The following is a 17,626-nucleotide window of genomic DNA, read 5'->3' as shown; positions in this document are numbered from 1 at the left end:
CTGATGCAGTCAAGGGAAATTAGTCAACTGCAAGCTTGGATGATGCCACTAATAAGCTGGTGGGGATTCAGAAGAGCAGATTCCTCCGCTGTGGCCCAGGCTCCCACAGAGGGTGAGCATGGTTTTGATTACTGCACATGTTCCTCCTGATGAGGGCAAGAACTTCCTGGTCTCCTTTACTTCTAAGTCCTCTCCTCAGCCCCCCACAGGCACAGGCCTTTGCATTAGCAAAGCAGTTTCAGGTCTGTGGCCTCATTGGATCCTCACAGGGGCCCCTGGAGGATAAACAGAAGATGAATTAGCACCTTCTTATGCATCAGAATTCGGGATCAGAGAGGTTTAGTGACTTTCCCAAGACCACACAGTGAGTACCTGGCAAAGGTAGAAACTAGAGGTGTGTCCTGACTTCCGGTTCAGAGTGTAAACCACAAGAATCAACTATAAGAGTGTGTATTAAGCAGAACACAGATGAAGTGTTTACGTTTAGCTGGGAAATGGAGTTGGAAAGTTTTTGACTGTGTGAAGACTAAATGAAGACTGCTGCAGCATCTAGGTACCTCCTGTTCCCAGGGGGGAGCCCGAGGGCCAGCAGAGGCAGTGGCTCAGCAGTGTCCTCAGGGACCCACACTGGCTCCCTCTTCCCACTCTGTCTCCCTTGAACTTTGCTCTCCACTTTTCATCTTGTCCCCTCATGGTTACAAGCTGACTTGCAACTGCATCAGAGCATCCCAAGTGAGAAAGAAGGCATGGATATAGATGAGTTTTCCTTTCATGAGGAGAGAATAATTCATTGAAATTGTCCAGAAAACTACCCCTTCAAGTTTCACTGGCTGAAAAGGAGTCACTTGACCAACCCACAGGCTATGAAAGTGTGCATCCAGCAGAGGGGACCCGATAGCTGTGATTGGTTCAGACTGTTATGCATTAGGCTTTAGGAATAGACATATTGTCCTCCTGAACCAAATCAGTCAACAGCAGGGGCAGAGGCAGAGGGTAGGGCTGTTTTATTTTCGTCAGTCCGACATGAACTGAAAACGTTGGGGAAGCTTCTTCAGGTTGGACTGTGCCCTCTCTTAATGGATCCTGAGATGATGTTCTGTTTGGTCAAGAACAGTTACACTCCCATTTGTCAATGGCGCATTTCAGAACTGCATGAATATATTTTTCTCTCCATGCTCCAGCAGAAGAGATCTAAGCTCTATGACCACGGAGCTATACTTTTTCAAATGCTTTTGTATGTCTAGACCAGTGGTCGGGAAACTGTGGCTCTCGAGCCAGCCTCGGTTTTGCTGCTCTGTTGACTAATAAGTTTGCTGACCACAGGTAGACTATATGTTACCATGTAGTTGGAAGCTGTGAGGATTAGGCAATTGTGACATATTATGTGCAAAGAGGTAAAGGGTAGTATATGACAGTGGTCGGCAAACTCACAGCCAGCCGCAGTTTGCAGTTTGCCGACCACTGGTCTAGACTAAGAACAAAGGTTAAAGAAGGAGCAAAAGCCAGACTGATGATAAACATAGAGGGTTGGGGATCAGAGAGGAGGCACTGGGGGTGTAGTCATCCTGAGATCAGGGGTTGTGAGATTAGACCAGTGGTCGGCAAACTCATTAGTCAACAGAGCCAAATATCAACAGTACAATGATTGAAATTTCTTTTGAGAGCCAAAGTTTTCAAACTTAAACTTCTTCTAATGCCACTTCTTCAAAATAGACTTGCCCAGGCCGTGGTATTTTGTGGAAGAGCCACACTCAAGGGGCCAAAGAGCTGCACGTGGCTCGAGAGCCTCAGTTTGCTGACTAGGGGGTTAGACTGTCTGGAATTGAATCTGGACTCCACCCCTGATGTATGAATTTGGACAAGTGGATCACCCTTGCTCTGCCCCGTTTTCCTATCTGTGAAGGGAAAGTAATTGGAAGTGCTTCCACCTGAGGTGAAAATGCTGTGTGGATGAAGTCTAGCCTGTGGGTAGATGAAGTAGGTGTTAGCATTATCACTACTCCGACTTGCTTGTAAGCACCTCAGCACGTGGGACTGATGAGTCTCCATAGCTGTAGCAGAGACTGCAGGTCTGGTCCTCTTGAGTCATCTCTGCAGTTTGTCCAGAGCAGTTGTTCCAAGCTATTCACTTTATTTCCCTCACACCCCAGCTCACAGTCCTCCATGGTCCTCTGTGTCCTCAAGTTTAAAGCCCAAACTCCTTAGCCAGGCTTTGCATGAGATCTGGGCTTGTGAGATGATTCTGGCTCTTGCCCTCAGGGACTCTGGGCTTGGCTTTTGGTCCATGTAGTGCCCTGACCCTCTCACTGAACATGTTCCTGGTCACCTGCTGTGGGCTCAGCCCCGTGCTGTCACAGGGAACACACAGAATCAGACATGGATTCTTGCAATGTGGCCCTGCCTTATGATGAGGGAACTAGGCACCAGGTAACTAGGATTTGGGAGGATTTAGGGGTGGGGCCACATCTGCCCCCCAGGCTGCTTCCCAGAGGAGGCAGGAATGAGCTGAGCTGGAGGATGAGCATGAGTCAGCCAGCAGATGCCAGAGTGAGGGAATTAGGACTGGCTGTGCTAAGTTCATGGGGAAAGACTACTGAGTTAAGGTGCTAGAAAGGTCAACGGATGCCAGTGTCCAGAGCCTTGCCAAGGCCTGGGCAGGTTTATCTGAAGAGCAGTGGGAGCTGTAATGGGGCTGAGGGGAGATGATATAGTCAGATTTATAATTTGGAAGGACCAGACTAGCTACAGTGCAGAGAATCCTGCTTGATAAGAGAAATGAAGAGAAGAACACTCACATTTCAACTTCATAGTTGTAAGATTTGGACAAAATCAAATGGTCTTATTCTGTGTATTCTGGGATCAAGCATGATTGGAAGGCTGGCATTGGCCTCTTGGAAGCCGTTGTCACTGTGCATAGTAATGCTGTGACCAACACCTCAGCCCCCCAGGGTGCCCAGAGAACATCAAGGCCTCTCCTCTATTCTGGCCTCATATACCTGTGACCCACACATGCTCCCCTGGCTCCAGGAAGCCAAAGGCAGGAGCTGGAGGTCTATTTGCCCAAGTCTGGGATGCCCTTTAGATCCCACATGTGTAAGGTAAACAGATGTTCTGCTTTTGGTGGGACAGTCCGGATTTTTAACAATTTGTCCCACTTTCCGCGGCATTTTTAAAAAGTCCCAATTCTTTAAAAAAAAAAAAAAAATTGGGACTTTTTTAAAATGCCGCGGGGAGCGGGACAAATTGTTAAAAATCGGGACTGTCCCGCCAAAAGCGGAACATCTGGTCACCTTACACATGGGCTGTGTGCTGTCAGCCATGCCCAGGGAGCTTGGTGTTTAGAGCTCCCCCTGAAGGATCATCATTTAACTGTGTACACCCTGAACACTGCCAGGCCAACACATGCTCTAGAAGTTTCTTCTTCAAACTAGAAAAGAAACAAGGCCATCTTTGGCACATAGGCATGGTTTCTCCAGGGGCACCAATTGGAAAAGCCACCTTAGGTGAATGAATTGAGCCTGTGATCATACTGCTTTTCTGTTTTGTATGTGTGTGGCCTTAAATGATTACACTGGACCCTTTAAATGCTTACTGTTTCCTCTTGGCTGTTTTTCCCTCTGCAGTATAACGAGGAGCTTCACTATGTGGAACCTTGCCTGAATGGGACATTGGTGCAAGCCGACAGGACGAACAAGGAGGTGAGGCCTGCTGCTGGGTGGGCGCGTCAGGGGGCCTGGCACACCCGTCTGCCCATGGTGATCACTTATAATAATTATGTCTTAACCTTTAGAAACTCATCAAACACACTGCTCTTTCCCTGCAGGCCTCAGAACCCTTGTGTGTGAACATTTAGGAAGAGGCAGGATGAAATCATGGCAGTGCAATGATTGCATTGATTTCAGGTGCTTGCTAATGGCAAAACAATTACATTGGTTTTCTCTTTCTTTTGCTCTAAAGCACATCCTCTGTTGTGCTTGGCACTTGGGTTGATACCATTGAAAACAATATGACTGTTGCTGAGATTTTAAAGAAAATTTAAGTCTCACTTGGTATATTATTATTGCCTTTTATAATTGATTAAGGCCTACTACTGAAAACTGTGGTATTGGTGGATGAGTAGAATATAGATCAATAGAATAGAGGAGAGAAGCTAGAAATATACCCATATAAATATGCCCAAATGATTTTTGACAAAGGGATAAAAACAATTCACTGAAGGAAGGATATTCTTTTCAATAAATGGTGCCAGGGCAGTTGACCATTCATAAGTGTGAAACACATACACACACACACACACTAAACAAAACAAAACAAAACAAAACAAAATAAAACAACCTTAATCTTGACTCACACATCACAATTTAAATAAAATATAATTCAAACAGGTCAAAGACTTAAATGTGAAATATAAACCATGAAACTATCTGAAAAAAATATGTGGGAGACAATCTTTTGGCTCTACAGCTAGACAGAGTTCTTAGGCTTGACACCAAACGCATAATTCATAAAAGGAAAATTTGACATAATGAATCTCATCAAAATTAGAAGAAAATTACCCAATGTGAAAGACCCTGTTTTAAAGAATGAAACTATATATGATTTGCAAATATCTTCTCCCAAGCCACATATTTGATTAAGAACAAGTACATAGAGAACCTATAAATGACTCTCAAAACACAAATAATCCAATTAGAAAATGGACAAAAGTCATGAAGAGCTATTTTACTGAAAATAGAGATAATAAGAAAGTTCATGAAAAGATATTCAATATCATTAGCTGCTAGAGAAATAAAAATTAAAACCACAATGATATCATTACACACCTATTAGAATGACTAGAATAAAAGACTAAAAAGAATGAAAAATAATGAATGCTGGTGACTTGTAGAGAAATTAGCTCACTCATTCCATACATTGCTGATGGGCATGTAAAACAATGCAGCTATTCTAGAACACATTTGGCAGTTTCCTATAAAACTAAACATACAATTAGGGTATGACCCAGTATGTGTGTGTGTGTGTAAATATTTATACACACACACACACACACACACACACACACTAAAGGTCGGTTGCAGGAAGATTCCTGCAATAGGGCTTCCTGCTGCAGTTGCTGCCCTGCTTGCTTTCTTCCCTTCTCCCCCAGCCCACTGCTTTCCTTCCTTCTTCGGTGCCCTGCCTGCTTCTGTGCCTTCTCCCAGCCCTACCTGCTTTCTTTCCTTTTCCTCTTGCTTGCTTCTTCACAGCTTCATTCAGCACTTGGATTCTTTCTACCCTGTCTTCAGTATTCGCTCTGGCCTGGATATGCAAATTAATCGCCATCTTGGTTGGGTTGATTTGCATACTTTCCCTGATTGGATGGTGGGCATGGCGAAAGTACGGTCAATTTGCATGTTTCTTTTTTATTAGGTAGGATATTAGAGGCGGGATGGGTGAGGTCTGACCAGCCTGCCCAGGGGGAGAGGACATGGGCAGTTGGCCAGCCTACCTTCTGGTCAAACTCCTGGTCGATGGGGGGACAATTTGCATATTAGCTTTTTATTATATAGAATACACAGTGAGTGGCCAGATTATTATGTCCAGAAATCATAATAATCTGGCCACTTAGTGTGTATTCACTCGCATGCACTCTCACATACACACACACACACACACACACACACACACATTTTAAGGGGTGGGAACAAAAGTAGATTTAAATTCACAAAAAGCATTTAAGTTGTGAGTATATGAAACAGAGTTTATTCTTGTCTTATTTATTTACAATATTTGTATTATTTGTATTCTTATAGTTATTATTCCATATCCTTATTATTATTTATCTTTGAGGTTATAATAGTTGGTAATTTAACCAACTTTTTCCCAACCTCATATATATATAAAAACAGTACTTAACAATTTAAAAAAGATTTTGATTGCTACATCCAATAATTTAGTTGAATCTTTAAATCTTTAGAGAATTATTTTGAGTAAAGAAAACATCAATCCCCAAACAAAATATACTACATATAATGTTCTTAAAATGACAAAATTATAGAAATGTAGAACAGATTAGTGGTTTTCAGGGGTTAGAGGTTAGAGTGGGGAGAGGCCAGTGGCTGTAAAAGGGCAGCATGAGGGATCCCACCGTGATGAGGCCATTTAGAATCCAACAAAATCAATGTCAACACCCTGGTTGTATAGTTTTGTAAAATATTATTAGTGAATACTGGTTAAAGGACATATTACACTGTTCTGTGTTATTTCTGACAACTGCATGGGAATCTATAGTAACTACCTCAAAATAAAAGTTTGATTAAAAATAATCTGACATATATGAGGAACACTTAAATGGGGGCTTTATTCGTTCAGTGTAAACAGTCGAATAGTGTGTGTTTGGTTGCTTTTACTGTATGTAAAAAAATAGTGATTGAAGTTACAATTTTCTTATGGCTCATTTTATTTGGAGAAACTCTCGGAAGGCAAGGCATTTATTTGGTTTTCATTGAAATCTTGGGATATTTAAAAACAAAAGTGAGCTTTTTTGGCTAATTTGAAGCATTTCCATTTTTATCATTAGATGGATGTTAGGTCATATAGATTCAGGACTCACTCTGAGGCATGGGACAGAAAATAGAAAAGAAAAATGGGAGTATATATCAGCCCACCTAACTGCAAAGTCCTGGGGTGGAAAAGTCGGTGCCCAAAGTTTTAAATGCAATGTCAGCAGTCGTGCCTCCTCTCTCTAGCCTCCTTCCCCACGTGTCTTCTGTGGACTGGATTGAGGCTGTCTGTTCTGGATCCATAGTTGTATCTAAAGAAGGTGAAGCAGTTCAGACGAATCCTGGTCAAGGTGTTTGCAACTGTGGTTAGCAGGCAGGCACACCTGTGCTGAACAGACCTGCTCAGTGTTCCATCAGGAAAAAAAACTGGGCATCTGGGCCACTATCTAGATTGAAAGTGCTCAGTAGGAGCATGAATGAATGAATGAAAACATGAGCCACCTGGGAGAGGATGCTCTTTGAAAACATTTGTTTGTTTGTTTCAGTAGATGGTCCAAAAAACATTAAAAGCAAAAGCATGAAGCTCACTCATTATCTATCTATACTAATAAGAGAGGAATATGCAAATTGTCCAGGACACCATCACAGTAACAACCAAGCAGCAGGCTGTGTGGGGCAACCAGGCCGGCAGGAGGGTTAGTGAGGAACAACCAAACAACTGAACAACAGGCTGCATTGGGGCAACCAGGCTGGCAGGGGGACAGTTGGGGGTGACTAGGCTGGCATGGGGGGCAGTGAGGGGTGACCAGACTGTTGTGGGGGCAATTGGGGGTGACAAGGTCAGCAGGAGAGCACTCAGTGGTGACCATGCTAGTGGGATGCAGCAGTTGGGGGTAACCAGGCCAATGGGGGGTGGGGGGAGTGGGGAGGGCAGTTAGGAGCAACCAGACAGGCAGGCAGGTAAGCGATTAGGAGCCAGTAGTCTAGGATTGTGAGAGGGATGCCTGACTGCTGGTTTAGGCTTGATCCCTGAGATCTGGCCTAACCTGGCAGTTGGACGTCCCCTGAGGGGTCCCGGATTTGAGAGGGTGCACTGGGCCTCCAGTATATAAATAAAAGCCTAAGCAAACATTACAAGAGCAGTTGACCAAACGACAGGTCTACAAGTCGCTATGTCATGCACGAACCACCAGGGGACACTCAACGCAGGAGCTGCTCCCTGGTGGTCAGTGCACTGCCATGGCGAACCTCCCACTGTCCCTTCACCCAGGCAGTCCCAATCACTGGCCAGGCCAACTGGGCCTCTAGTATTAATATAATTGAGATAATCTGAATCAGACTGTGGGTGAAATGATCTGATTCCAGGAGTGGCAATCCTCACTAGTCTGTCTAGTTCAGGCCAAATCCCCTAAATGATAGCTTGGGAGCCTTCTCCTGTTCCTTGTGAACTGGGGACAGAGGATGATGACTTCTGTATGAACCTGTATAGAAATGGCACAGTGCACACTGATGCCAGCCTTCCACCCTCCAAGTTCAAGAATTCTGACTACACTGCGCCAAATCCTTTGGGACATTCATCTTTCACTTAAAATATCCATGTTGTATCATGATGAGTTTTTATCATGGCTAAATAAGTGAGAGACTTTCTTTTCTATACTTTTTCAACTTATGACTATTTCCTTGGTGACCACAGTGATGTTACCTCCAGTTAATGAAAGGGCATGAGAGGGTGATATCTGGGATGATTATGTCATGCACTTTTAGCCCTATGCTTGCTAATTCTGGCTTTACAACATGCAGGTGACTGCCTACAAAATCACAACTAGATAATTTTAAAATAGTATTTAAGCCCTAACTGGTTTGGCTCAGTGGATAGAGCATCAGCCTGCAGACTGAAGGGTCCCAGATTTGATTCCTGTCAAGGGCACATGCCCAGATTGCAGGCTTGATCCCCAGTAGGGGGTGGTGTGTGTGTGCAGGAGGCAGCCAATCAATGATTCTCTTTCCTCATTGATGTTTCTCTCTCTCTCCCCCTCTCCTTTCTGCTCTGAAATCAATAAAAATATGTATTAAAAAAAAACTATAAAAAAACAGTATTTAATTAAAATCATTTAAAATTTTGAAAGAGTTGTGAGAAAAATCTTAATGAGCATCGGGGTAGAAGAAAAGATCAGGGTAAAATTGCTGGCCTCATTCACACTAACTTGTGGTTTGAAGATTTCCTGTGATTTTGCTTGAAATAGCCCATGACACATGCTCCCTGAGCAAGTGAGTTTAAGGCTCTGAGTTTTTGTTTTTGGCTTCGGAAAGTATTGTTTACTGTCTGGAGAAAATGTTGTTTTGCTGCTTTATGTACCAAATAACTCACTTTTGTTATTTTTCTTTAAGTAAAAAGAAACCATGACAAATTGGCTGAGCCTGGGGCTCAAATATAGACTTCAAACCAGTACACTGCATCCTAATCTACTTCAGGCTTTCTGAACCATTCATCAGCCCTCCACGGGAACCTCCTGTGGTCTCTCTGGGGAGGGGAAGGAAGGGGAGCCCTGTGCTTTCCCTCTGGTCTATAATGGAACTGTTCTGCAATCCACCAAATGCCATGGCTCTGTTTAGGATTCATTTAGAAACCCATGCAACTCTCATCTTCCTGGCAGTTTTGATCATTTCCCATGAGATTCCTGAATGTCCATGAATTAACAAAAGTGCACATCTGAGTTGTGGGATTTTCCCCAAGTACTGCTTCTTCCAGCTTGAGGTTTGTTATGGAGACAGCCTCGGTTTCTACAACTCCCCACTTCTCTTGGCTTCAAGCCTCCAGTGCAAGGTGTGCCAGTGATAGGAGGGTGCGGGGCGTGATGTGCACTATAGGCAGAAAGTAGTGCTTCTTGCCCAGCTGGTGTGGCTCAGTGGTTGAGCATTGTGTCATGGACCAAGGAGTCCCTGGTTTAATTTCTGATTTTGGGCTTGATCCCAGTATGGAGTTTTCAGGAGGCAGCAGATCATTGATGTATCCATGTTCCTATCTCTCTCTCTCCCTCTATCTTCCTCTATCTCTAAAATTAATAAAAACATATTTGGACTCCAAAAAATGTAGCCCTGCTGCACACCAGTAAATGAATTACCAAGGGAGACAAAGTTTGCAGAACATTAATCTACTTGTATTCAATTCAAAACTTATTAATAAGAGGTAGTTAGAATTGCATTGCTTTTAAAATGTCGTGAGTACATTAAAAGTAACTGACCGAGGAAAAAATTGGGAACAACTTAAATGTAAATAAATTCTTCTAGATTCAGTATAACTTAGCACAATGCACCTTGAAGCAGAAACAAGGTAGGCTTATGTATATTACCATGAGAGAATAACAGGAGGAAAGGAACTGAAGGAAGGAAGGGAGGGAGAGAGGGAGCAAAGGAGGGAGGGAGGGCAAGGATTTAGGAAGTTTATTTATACCTTTATTTTTTAAAAAATTGTGCTAAAAACATTGTACAACATTTAACAAATTGTTGTGTGTCCCATATAGTACTGGTATCTACAGCAGGTCTCCGGAACTTACTCATCACGCAGAGCTGAAACTTTATACCTGCTGAATAGCAAATGTCTATACCCAGAGCCCAAAGTACTTTTGCAGTCAGAAATATAGTATTTTAATATCAATTTTCTATTCTTAGAATTAATACAGATGTCTTTTAAAAAGCAATTAGTGCGGGTCTGTAAACACTCACCCATGAGATGAGGATGTCCCTCCTGCTGATTTCCAGAAAGCATCCTTCCTGATTTCTGCTTATTGAGTGTAAGAGATACGGTCATATTTTAAATCCATGTCACCCTATTACGTGAATATTGCTACATTAAAGTGACTCCAATGATTCATAAAGCAAATGTCTCCTGATTTCTGTGCAACAGCTTTGTAGAGAGGAAGTTACCAAAATGATGACCAGAGGCTATTGCCATGGGAGATGTGTTCTAGAAACTATCCTCAATTATGTTCCCCTTTACATTCCATTATGTCTTTATATTAATTTTGATTATATTCACTTGTTTGAAGACAGTCAAACAACCGCTGGGGAACTATTTAGATTAGTGAATATTTATCAATGCATAATCTGGGTTAAAACTATTTATATAGTTTTAAAATTTCTGTTGTCTTCACTTTAATATAGTGTGCTTTGTGAACCCTTGTATGAGTATAGATTAGGGATCTAGAACCAGATATTAAATATTTTAGTATTAGTATTTAAATCTATTGATAAATACTAAATTTAGATATAAATACTAAATATGGACCATGTGGTCTCTGCTCTAACTACTCAGCTTTGCCATTGTGGCATGAAAGCTGCTATGGGTAATACAGAAACACGTGGGTAGGTGGCTGTGTGCCAATAAAACTTTATTTATAAAAATCAGTACCAGCCTGGGTGGTGCTGACCCCTAGTGTGGACTGTGGACAAGACTAGAGGAGAAGTCTGTTACCAAAAAAAGAACTTACACTGGGCTCCGGTAAAATCTTTCTGGAAGGGCCTGGAAATCGGTGGTTGAGAGCTAGAGTAGATGAGCTAATACTTCTTCACTCCTCTCATGTTCACTCTGTTGGTAAATGAGGCTGGATCACAACCTTGGGCTGACTTTCAACCTTGCATAGATTTGCCAGTTAACTGATTTCTGATTTCTTAGTTCACTTACATTTAACCTGGAAGCCATCTCTTCTTCATTAAATATCTCCCCTGCACAAAGCAGAAGGCATTTTCCCTGTGTCGCTGGCTCTTTCTTATCTTTAGAGAGAAGATGTTCTTATATCGGTGATACTTCAAGGATCTGCCTGAAGTCTAGCAGCGTTCTTGGGTATTTGCAGCGAGCTTGTGCTGGGTCGAGTTGGATTGATTTCATTCAGCAGTTCGCTGGGTCCTCCAAGGGGGCACCAGCACAAGTCTGGGAGCCTTGGCTTGGAGTTGATTTCTCCTGAGGCTGCCTGCCAGGCTCTTCCTCGGATAGGTTTTGTAAACTGCAGGTAATACTCTGTGTTGTGAGGCACCGAGGGAACTGCTCATTGTGGAGTCTCTGCTGTATTTGTTTTGGGGCTGCCCTCCTGCACTGGCTGATGAGCCTGGTGCAAAATGAAAATTCAGGCCCTTGGTTCAAAACTTAAGAATTTCAAAAATGGCAACAGAAGAGCATTGAACCAAAGGTTGAACCCTTCTAAACACAGGTTCCTGTGTGAGACCAACCTTGGAATCTGTCCCAAATTTATTAGCTGAGAATAAATATATCCTCTTTTCCTACCTGTTTATAAGATGCTGTCAAGAGAATATTTAAGTAATAGGAGAAAAGGGTCCTGAATTATTGTAGAGATTTTGAGGTAGGTAGACTGAGTTTTAAGATTATTATTTTAACTTGTACAAACTGGTTTTCACTTCACTTGTGATGTGAAAGCTTATCTGACCACTAGGGGAGGCACCTCTTCCTCATTCATACCCAGAGCAGAGGGGACCCGGTGGGAGCCCTTTAACAAAGCCCAGCCCCATCACCTGGGATTTCAAACTGGAGTTGAAGCAGAGCAGGGGCTGCGTTGTTTAGACATTCCCGCTGTCTGAAGTTGAAGGTGTTGGTGGGTGGTCCCCCTCTGTTTGGTGTCACTATCAACAAACGTGTGGAAAGAAGAAGTAACCAGAGATGCAGGCAAGCTTCAGTGAGCTCTGCCTTAATTGCGAGTCCGTTGCATTTGTAGCACAGGCAGAATCAATTAGGAGCTGGGCTCCGAGACCCAGACAACGCTGGCCCTGCCCTGTCGCCAGCACAGCCCTGGCAAGGCTCTCGGGCTGCTGAGTTACCCCATTGCTTTCATTGCTCTTACTTTCCAAGAATCCCTCCGATCTGCCAGACTCTCTTCACTCCATCTATCTAATCTCTTCCTTTCTTTCAAGGGCCTTCCCCTCTGAAGTGCCATTGGAGGTCTTTCTGTCTCCCTTGAAGGCATGGACCCTCTTTGCTTCCACTGTCCCCACTGTTCTAGGCCCAGGGTCAGGCATCCAATGTGTACTTGATAGCATGTCTGTCTGTCTGTCTGTCCTATAGAGCAAACTATTGCTGGCAGGTTGGAGAGTGGCTTTGAGGCTAAGATCACAAGATATGGATTTGTTCCCCAAATACAGACCTGCCAAGAAGAGGGGCTCATCCATAGCAGCGAGGCTTGTCTGTGTAATGATGTTTTCACATTTTTAAAGAGATTTTAAAATTATTTTGTAATATATGAAATAATCAAGAATATGGATAAGCAATAGGAAGAACATTTTAAAATTCACATTGTAGCACTGTTATCAAAAAGCTCCAACTATATAATTTTTGTGTCTATCCTGAAGACTATCATATCAGATATATGTGCTTTAAAAAATAAGGTGGGTTGTGTATTTTGTTACTATAAACAGTGCTGTGATGAGCATCTGTACCTAAATATTTGAATATATGCTTATTTTTTAGAATAGATTTAAAGAATTTAAATAGTGTCAAATAATATTTAACTTTTGCACACATGTAAGGCTTTTTTATGTATTAGTTTGTTCATTGATTCAACAAACATTTTCGTGCCAGGCACCATTGCTGTTGGGGGTATAATGTGAACAAGACTGATGAAGTTACCTTCTCCTGTGGAGATGCTAAGTTCTGGTGAGACAGATCATACCAAAGCCATTGTTAGGCCCCCGCCTTAGACCCTGATGATGCCAACACTCACACATCCAGCCCTGATCACAGCCCTGCCTACTCAGGGGGTCTGTTGGGTATCAACCAGCAGCCTCAAGTTTCTTGCATCCCAAACCAAGACCCTTCGCTTTAATTCCTAAAACTGCTAGCCCCTCAAGTTGTCCTCAATTTAGCAAGTGACAGTTCCAGAGTAAGATTCAAGCCCAAACTGCATTCTCCTTGTTTCTTCTCCTTCCCTAGAGGATTGGCACCCAATTGCCAGCGAGTTCTGCCACCTCAATCTTCTAAACAACTGGAATCTGACCACACTCGGGCACTTCGCCATTTCTACCAGAGGCTGAGCCACATCCTGCTCCCTCAACTGTGGCCATAGCCTCCTAACTGGACTCCCTGTCTCCACCCTTCTCCTCCTCACTCTTCCTGACATCTAGTCTGTTCTCCACTCTGGGCAGAATGATGCTTTAGCTTTTAAAGTAAAAGCCACGCCACCCCATTTTGTGTTCAATCTCCTGCAGTGGCTCCAGGTAGAATAAAACCAGTGAGAACTGTGGTCCTGCTCACCCCTCATCTCTCAGTGCCCATCGCTCTGTGACCTCCCCTCACCCAGCTTCAACTTCTCCTGCTCCACACTGTTCCTTGGACCCGCAGGCCTTGCTGCTCCCAAAGGTCTTGGCACTTGTGTTGCTGGTGCTTGGGGTGATCTTCCTTATAGCCATGTGATGAGATCTATCACCCCCTCAGGTCTCTGCTCCAAGGCTGCGCTCAGAGCCACCTTTCTGACCTCACTGTTGAAACTGCAGCTGCATTACCCTCTTGCTCTGTATTACACTCATTCCGAGCCCTTTTCAGTCATAGTGTCTCCCTCACACACTGGAATACAACTCCAGGAGAGCCTGGCTCATGGCAGGTACTGATAAATACTACTGAGTAAATCAAGCCAAAAAGGAAATAAAAATCCAAGAGCTGTAAAAATATAACAGGATAAGGGGGCAGAATGTGACTTCGGGGGGGAGGGGGTGAGGTGGTGGTCAGGGACCTTCTCTGAGACATTGAGAGGAGACCTGGGTGAGAAAAGGCCACATCCCGGGGGCCTTGTCAGGTGGGATGAGGTCCAGCCTTGGCCATGAAGCCAATGGGATGTTCTATAGGGGAGCGGCGGGATGGGATGTGATGTCTGTTTTTAAAGAATCCCTTTGAGTGATGTGAGGAGAATGGTCATGTCAGGACAGAATAGAAGCAGGTGATCCCAGGAGAGTCCTTCTCTGAGCGTAGGTATGTGAGAATGGTGCCTTGAACTAAGATGATGCTAGCGGAGATGGTGAATAGTGAGTGGGGTTGAAGATAGGCTTGCAGTGGATTTATTGTGGACAGAGAGGGTGTGTGTATCCTTCAGGGAGACTGTGCTAGCTCTAATGGTCATGGGTGTGATGCCCATGCCCTGGTGAGGTTGACTTTTCATATGTGCTCTATGAATACATATCACTGAGTATCCAGGCATTCTATGAACATACACTGCACTATACATACCATACACTATGTCACTATATGCAGATGAGTGGCAAAGGGGAATAGCCTGGTTACCTTTGATGGCCCTCCTCTTTCCTCCAGGTAGAGTTTCTCATTGTCCTGATGTCCACATTAGGAAGCATAGGGAATCCCAGGGAGAAGAGGATCAACCAGGGCAGGTTATATCACCCCCAAACTTCTCCTGGGAAGAGGAAAGATGAGAGCTGGGGTTCAGCAAGGAATATGACTCTTTCTTTATGGAAATAATAAATTTAATAGGGAGGAAAATGTGGAAGGAGAGGAGTATGGTAACATGTAGATAAAGATGCAGATGTGATTCTTTGAGTGACAGAAAGGGACACTGAGGGACCTGAAAGGACCAGATATGTGAAAGGATGTAAAAAACTATAAAGAACCAGATTGGTGCAAATGACTGATGCAACCTTTCTCTGGTATACCTAATCATAAATGAATGCATAATGGTGCTGATTTCACTAGTGGGTAATTTGTATATTCATGCATCAACAGGACAGATCGCTCCCAACATTAACATATCTGTTGCCATGATTATAACTAAATTTGGGTTCATAAAAGCAATTTCAGAAACAGGTAGGATGCATTCAACATTTACATTTTATCCCACTAAATCAGAATAAGGCTCATTTAATCTACTGAAACAATTACAAAAAAAGCTCTTAATCTGTTTTAGGCGTGAAACGCAGTATTGTTAATTAGGAAGACTGCATTCGTTTGCAATGAGTTAGTAACGACTTTTGAAAATCTCTGAAGGTTTATAGAAAAGCTATTGCCAGGGTTATGGGGAAAAGGTCACTGCCTTGAAGTTTTGAAAAATGACTGTAGACATTTACTCAAGATCCATGTGCAGGGAGAAACGAGAGGACCACCTGCCAGAGGCCAGGCCCCCCCCTCAGATCTTCACATATCATTTTCAGGCTCACCTACAAGAATATGAGCCAAGATCCTCTTCTACCCCCTTCCCTCCCACACACACCCTCCAGAATTACTCAGGATCTGCAGGGAAAGAGGGGCCTTATATTCACAAGTAAATAAACATCAGGAAGTTACCAGCTTAAAAAACAGATTCAAAGGCCCATTTTTTAAAACAAGGGATGTTTGAGAAAAGGGGGACTCATATTATTTGTATGAAGAACTGAAGAATTGTGATGTTGAAAGTCTGTGATGGAGTCATGATGGTTGTTCAGGAGAGGGAAATAGTAAGCATGTGCTTATTAATGTAAAAAAAAAAAAAATCAAACCTGTAAAAAATTGTGAGTTTATTTAAGCCAAACTGTCAAAGATTGCCTGGTAGCAGAATCTCAAGGTAATGTTCCGGAGAATGGTGGTTTTTTTCACCTAGTTTTATACAATCAAAGGAGGAGACGTAAGTGGGTTACATAAAATCCAATAGTAACAAATTAGGGAGATGGGAGAAAGCAAAGGGGGTGAGCAGGGGAGGGAAACTCTAGGATTGGATGAAAAAGTAAAATGATAGACACAAACTTCTTTTTACATAGGTGGGTGCAGGATGGTTAACAGTCAACAATTAATGAGATAATTAACAATGAGGGAATTTGTGGTCTGCGCCCTAGAGCCATTTAGTGAGGGGTCCAGAAAAAGGAAAGTTAAAAGTTACCCTGACATCCCACAGTTATGATATCTTAGATGCAAAGAGACAGGAGGCTCAGTAAAGATCAAAGGTGATCTTTGTAAGGGAAGATACCAGCCTCAGCCATGACTACCCACTATAAGCTGCTTTTGTAATGAAAAGGTTTTCTCTTCAGACCATCCTTTGTGGTTACTTTAGGTCTCTGGAGTTTGCAAGGCCATCATGCATGACTTACCTGAGTGAGTCAGGTTAGTACGTGGCCCCTGGTTGTCCTTATGCTTATTTAGTTGAGTTTTTAACTTGAGAAGTAAGTGTCATCAAGGACTGTTGATTGAAGAGCCACCAGCCACAGGACACTCTTTCTCATGGCCTGAGCTCCCTTACAAGTTTCATCCTTGTCATCTGTGGGTATTGGGCCACCCTACATCCATTGTCCCCTTCTGTAGAACCCTTAGTTTGAAATCTTGTCAGGGCCATACTCTGAGAAGTCAATGTCTCTTTTTCTCCTTCATAAAAGAGGTTGATGAGACTGTGTGTCCAGCGTGCTGAGAATTCGGGGCAGGAAATTGTTCATTGTAGTGTGGTCCCTGAGTGCACCTGGCACCTGCTTCTCCCCATTGATTCTAAAAGCTGTCTGATGGGCAGCGGCACCAAATTCCTTTCTGTTGCTTGCAATCAAGAATGCGGACACGCTGGCAAATGAACTTTTTAAGAAGTTGGAAGTGTATGCACAATTTCCACTTCAGTATGTTGCTGCCCTTTGCATAGCTTCTCTGAAGGGAGGGAGATGAGTTCCAGCTTCCTGCTTCTAAACCTTAGTGTGTGCACACGAGGGTGGCTCTTGAATACTGTGAGACTTGGGCCTCTCACGGGCCAAATCTAGAAGGCCGAGGCTAAGGAATATGGGATGTATCAATGCCTCACGCTGTGTGCTCTTTAAGATCTCAGAGAAATTCACGCCAGGGGGTTTGTTGGCAGAGTTCACTGACTTGACTTTCTCTGAGATCTTAAAAATCATAGAGCGTGAACCACGCTGCTGTAGTAATTTGCCAGGGCTGCCTAACAAAGTACCACAAACTCGGTGGCCTAAAACAGCAGGAATTTATTGCCTAAAGTGATGGAGGCTAGAAGTATGAAAATCAGTGTCCACAATGTCATGCTCCCCCTGAAACCTGTAGGGAAATATGTCCTTGCCTCTTCCTAGTCTTTGGTAGTTTGCTGGCAGCCTTCAGCATTCCTTAGCTTGTAGCTACATTGCTTCCATCTGTCTTCGAATGCTGCTCTCCTTGTGTTACTGTCTTTCTTCACATGGCATCT

At 43.3% G+C, this 17,626-nt stretch overlaps 1 protein-coding gene across 3 annotated transcripts in view; it reads left to right on the top strand.

Moving 5' to 3' along the window:
• CACNA2D3 (calcium voltage-gated channel auxiliary subunit alpha2delta 3) overlaps window positions 1–17,626 on the top strand; it is a 773,665-nt gene that overhangs the window by 353,494 nt on the left and 402,545 nt on the right. For all 3 annotated transcript variants that reach the window (XR_004986777.2, XM_036430835.2, XM_036430833.2), the window contains exon 9: window positions 3,624–3,698. Coding sequence is in view for 2 of the 3 variants with exons in the window: in XM_036430835.2 (XP_036286728.1) it covers window positions 3,624–3,698 (75 nt within the window). In the remaining variant the exon portion in view is untranslated. The remainder of the gene's footprint in view (window positions 1–3,623; window positions 3,699–17,626) is intronic.

This window comes from Pipistrellus kuhlii, unplaced genomic scaffold (assembly GCF_014108245.1).
Source record: "Pipistrellus kuhlii isolate mPipKuh1 unplaced genomic scaffold, mPipKuh1.p scaffold_m20_p_11, whole genome shotgun sequence".
In the NCBI taxonomy this organism is placed as follows: domain Eukaryota; kingdom Metazoa; phylum Chordata; class Mammalia; order Chiroptera; family Vespertilionidae; genus Pipistrellus; species Pipistrellus kuhlii.
Note: the sequence above shows the minus strand (reverse complement) of the source record. Positions and strands in the feature narration are given on the sequence as shown.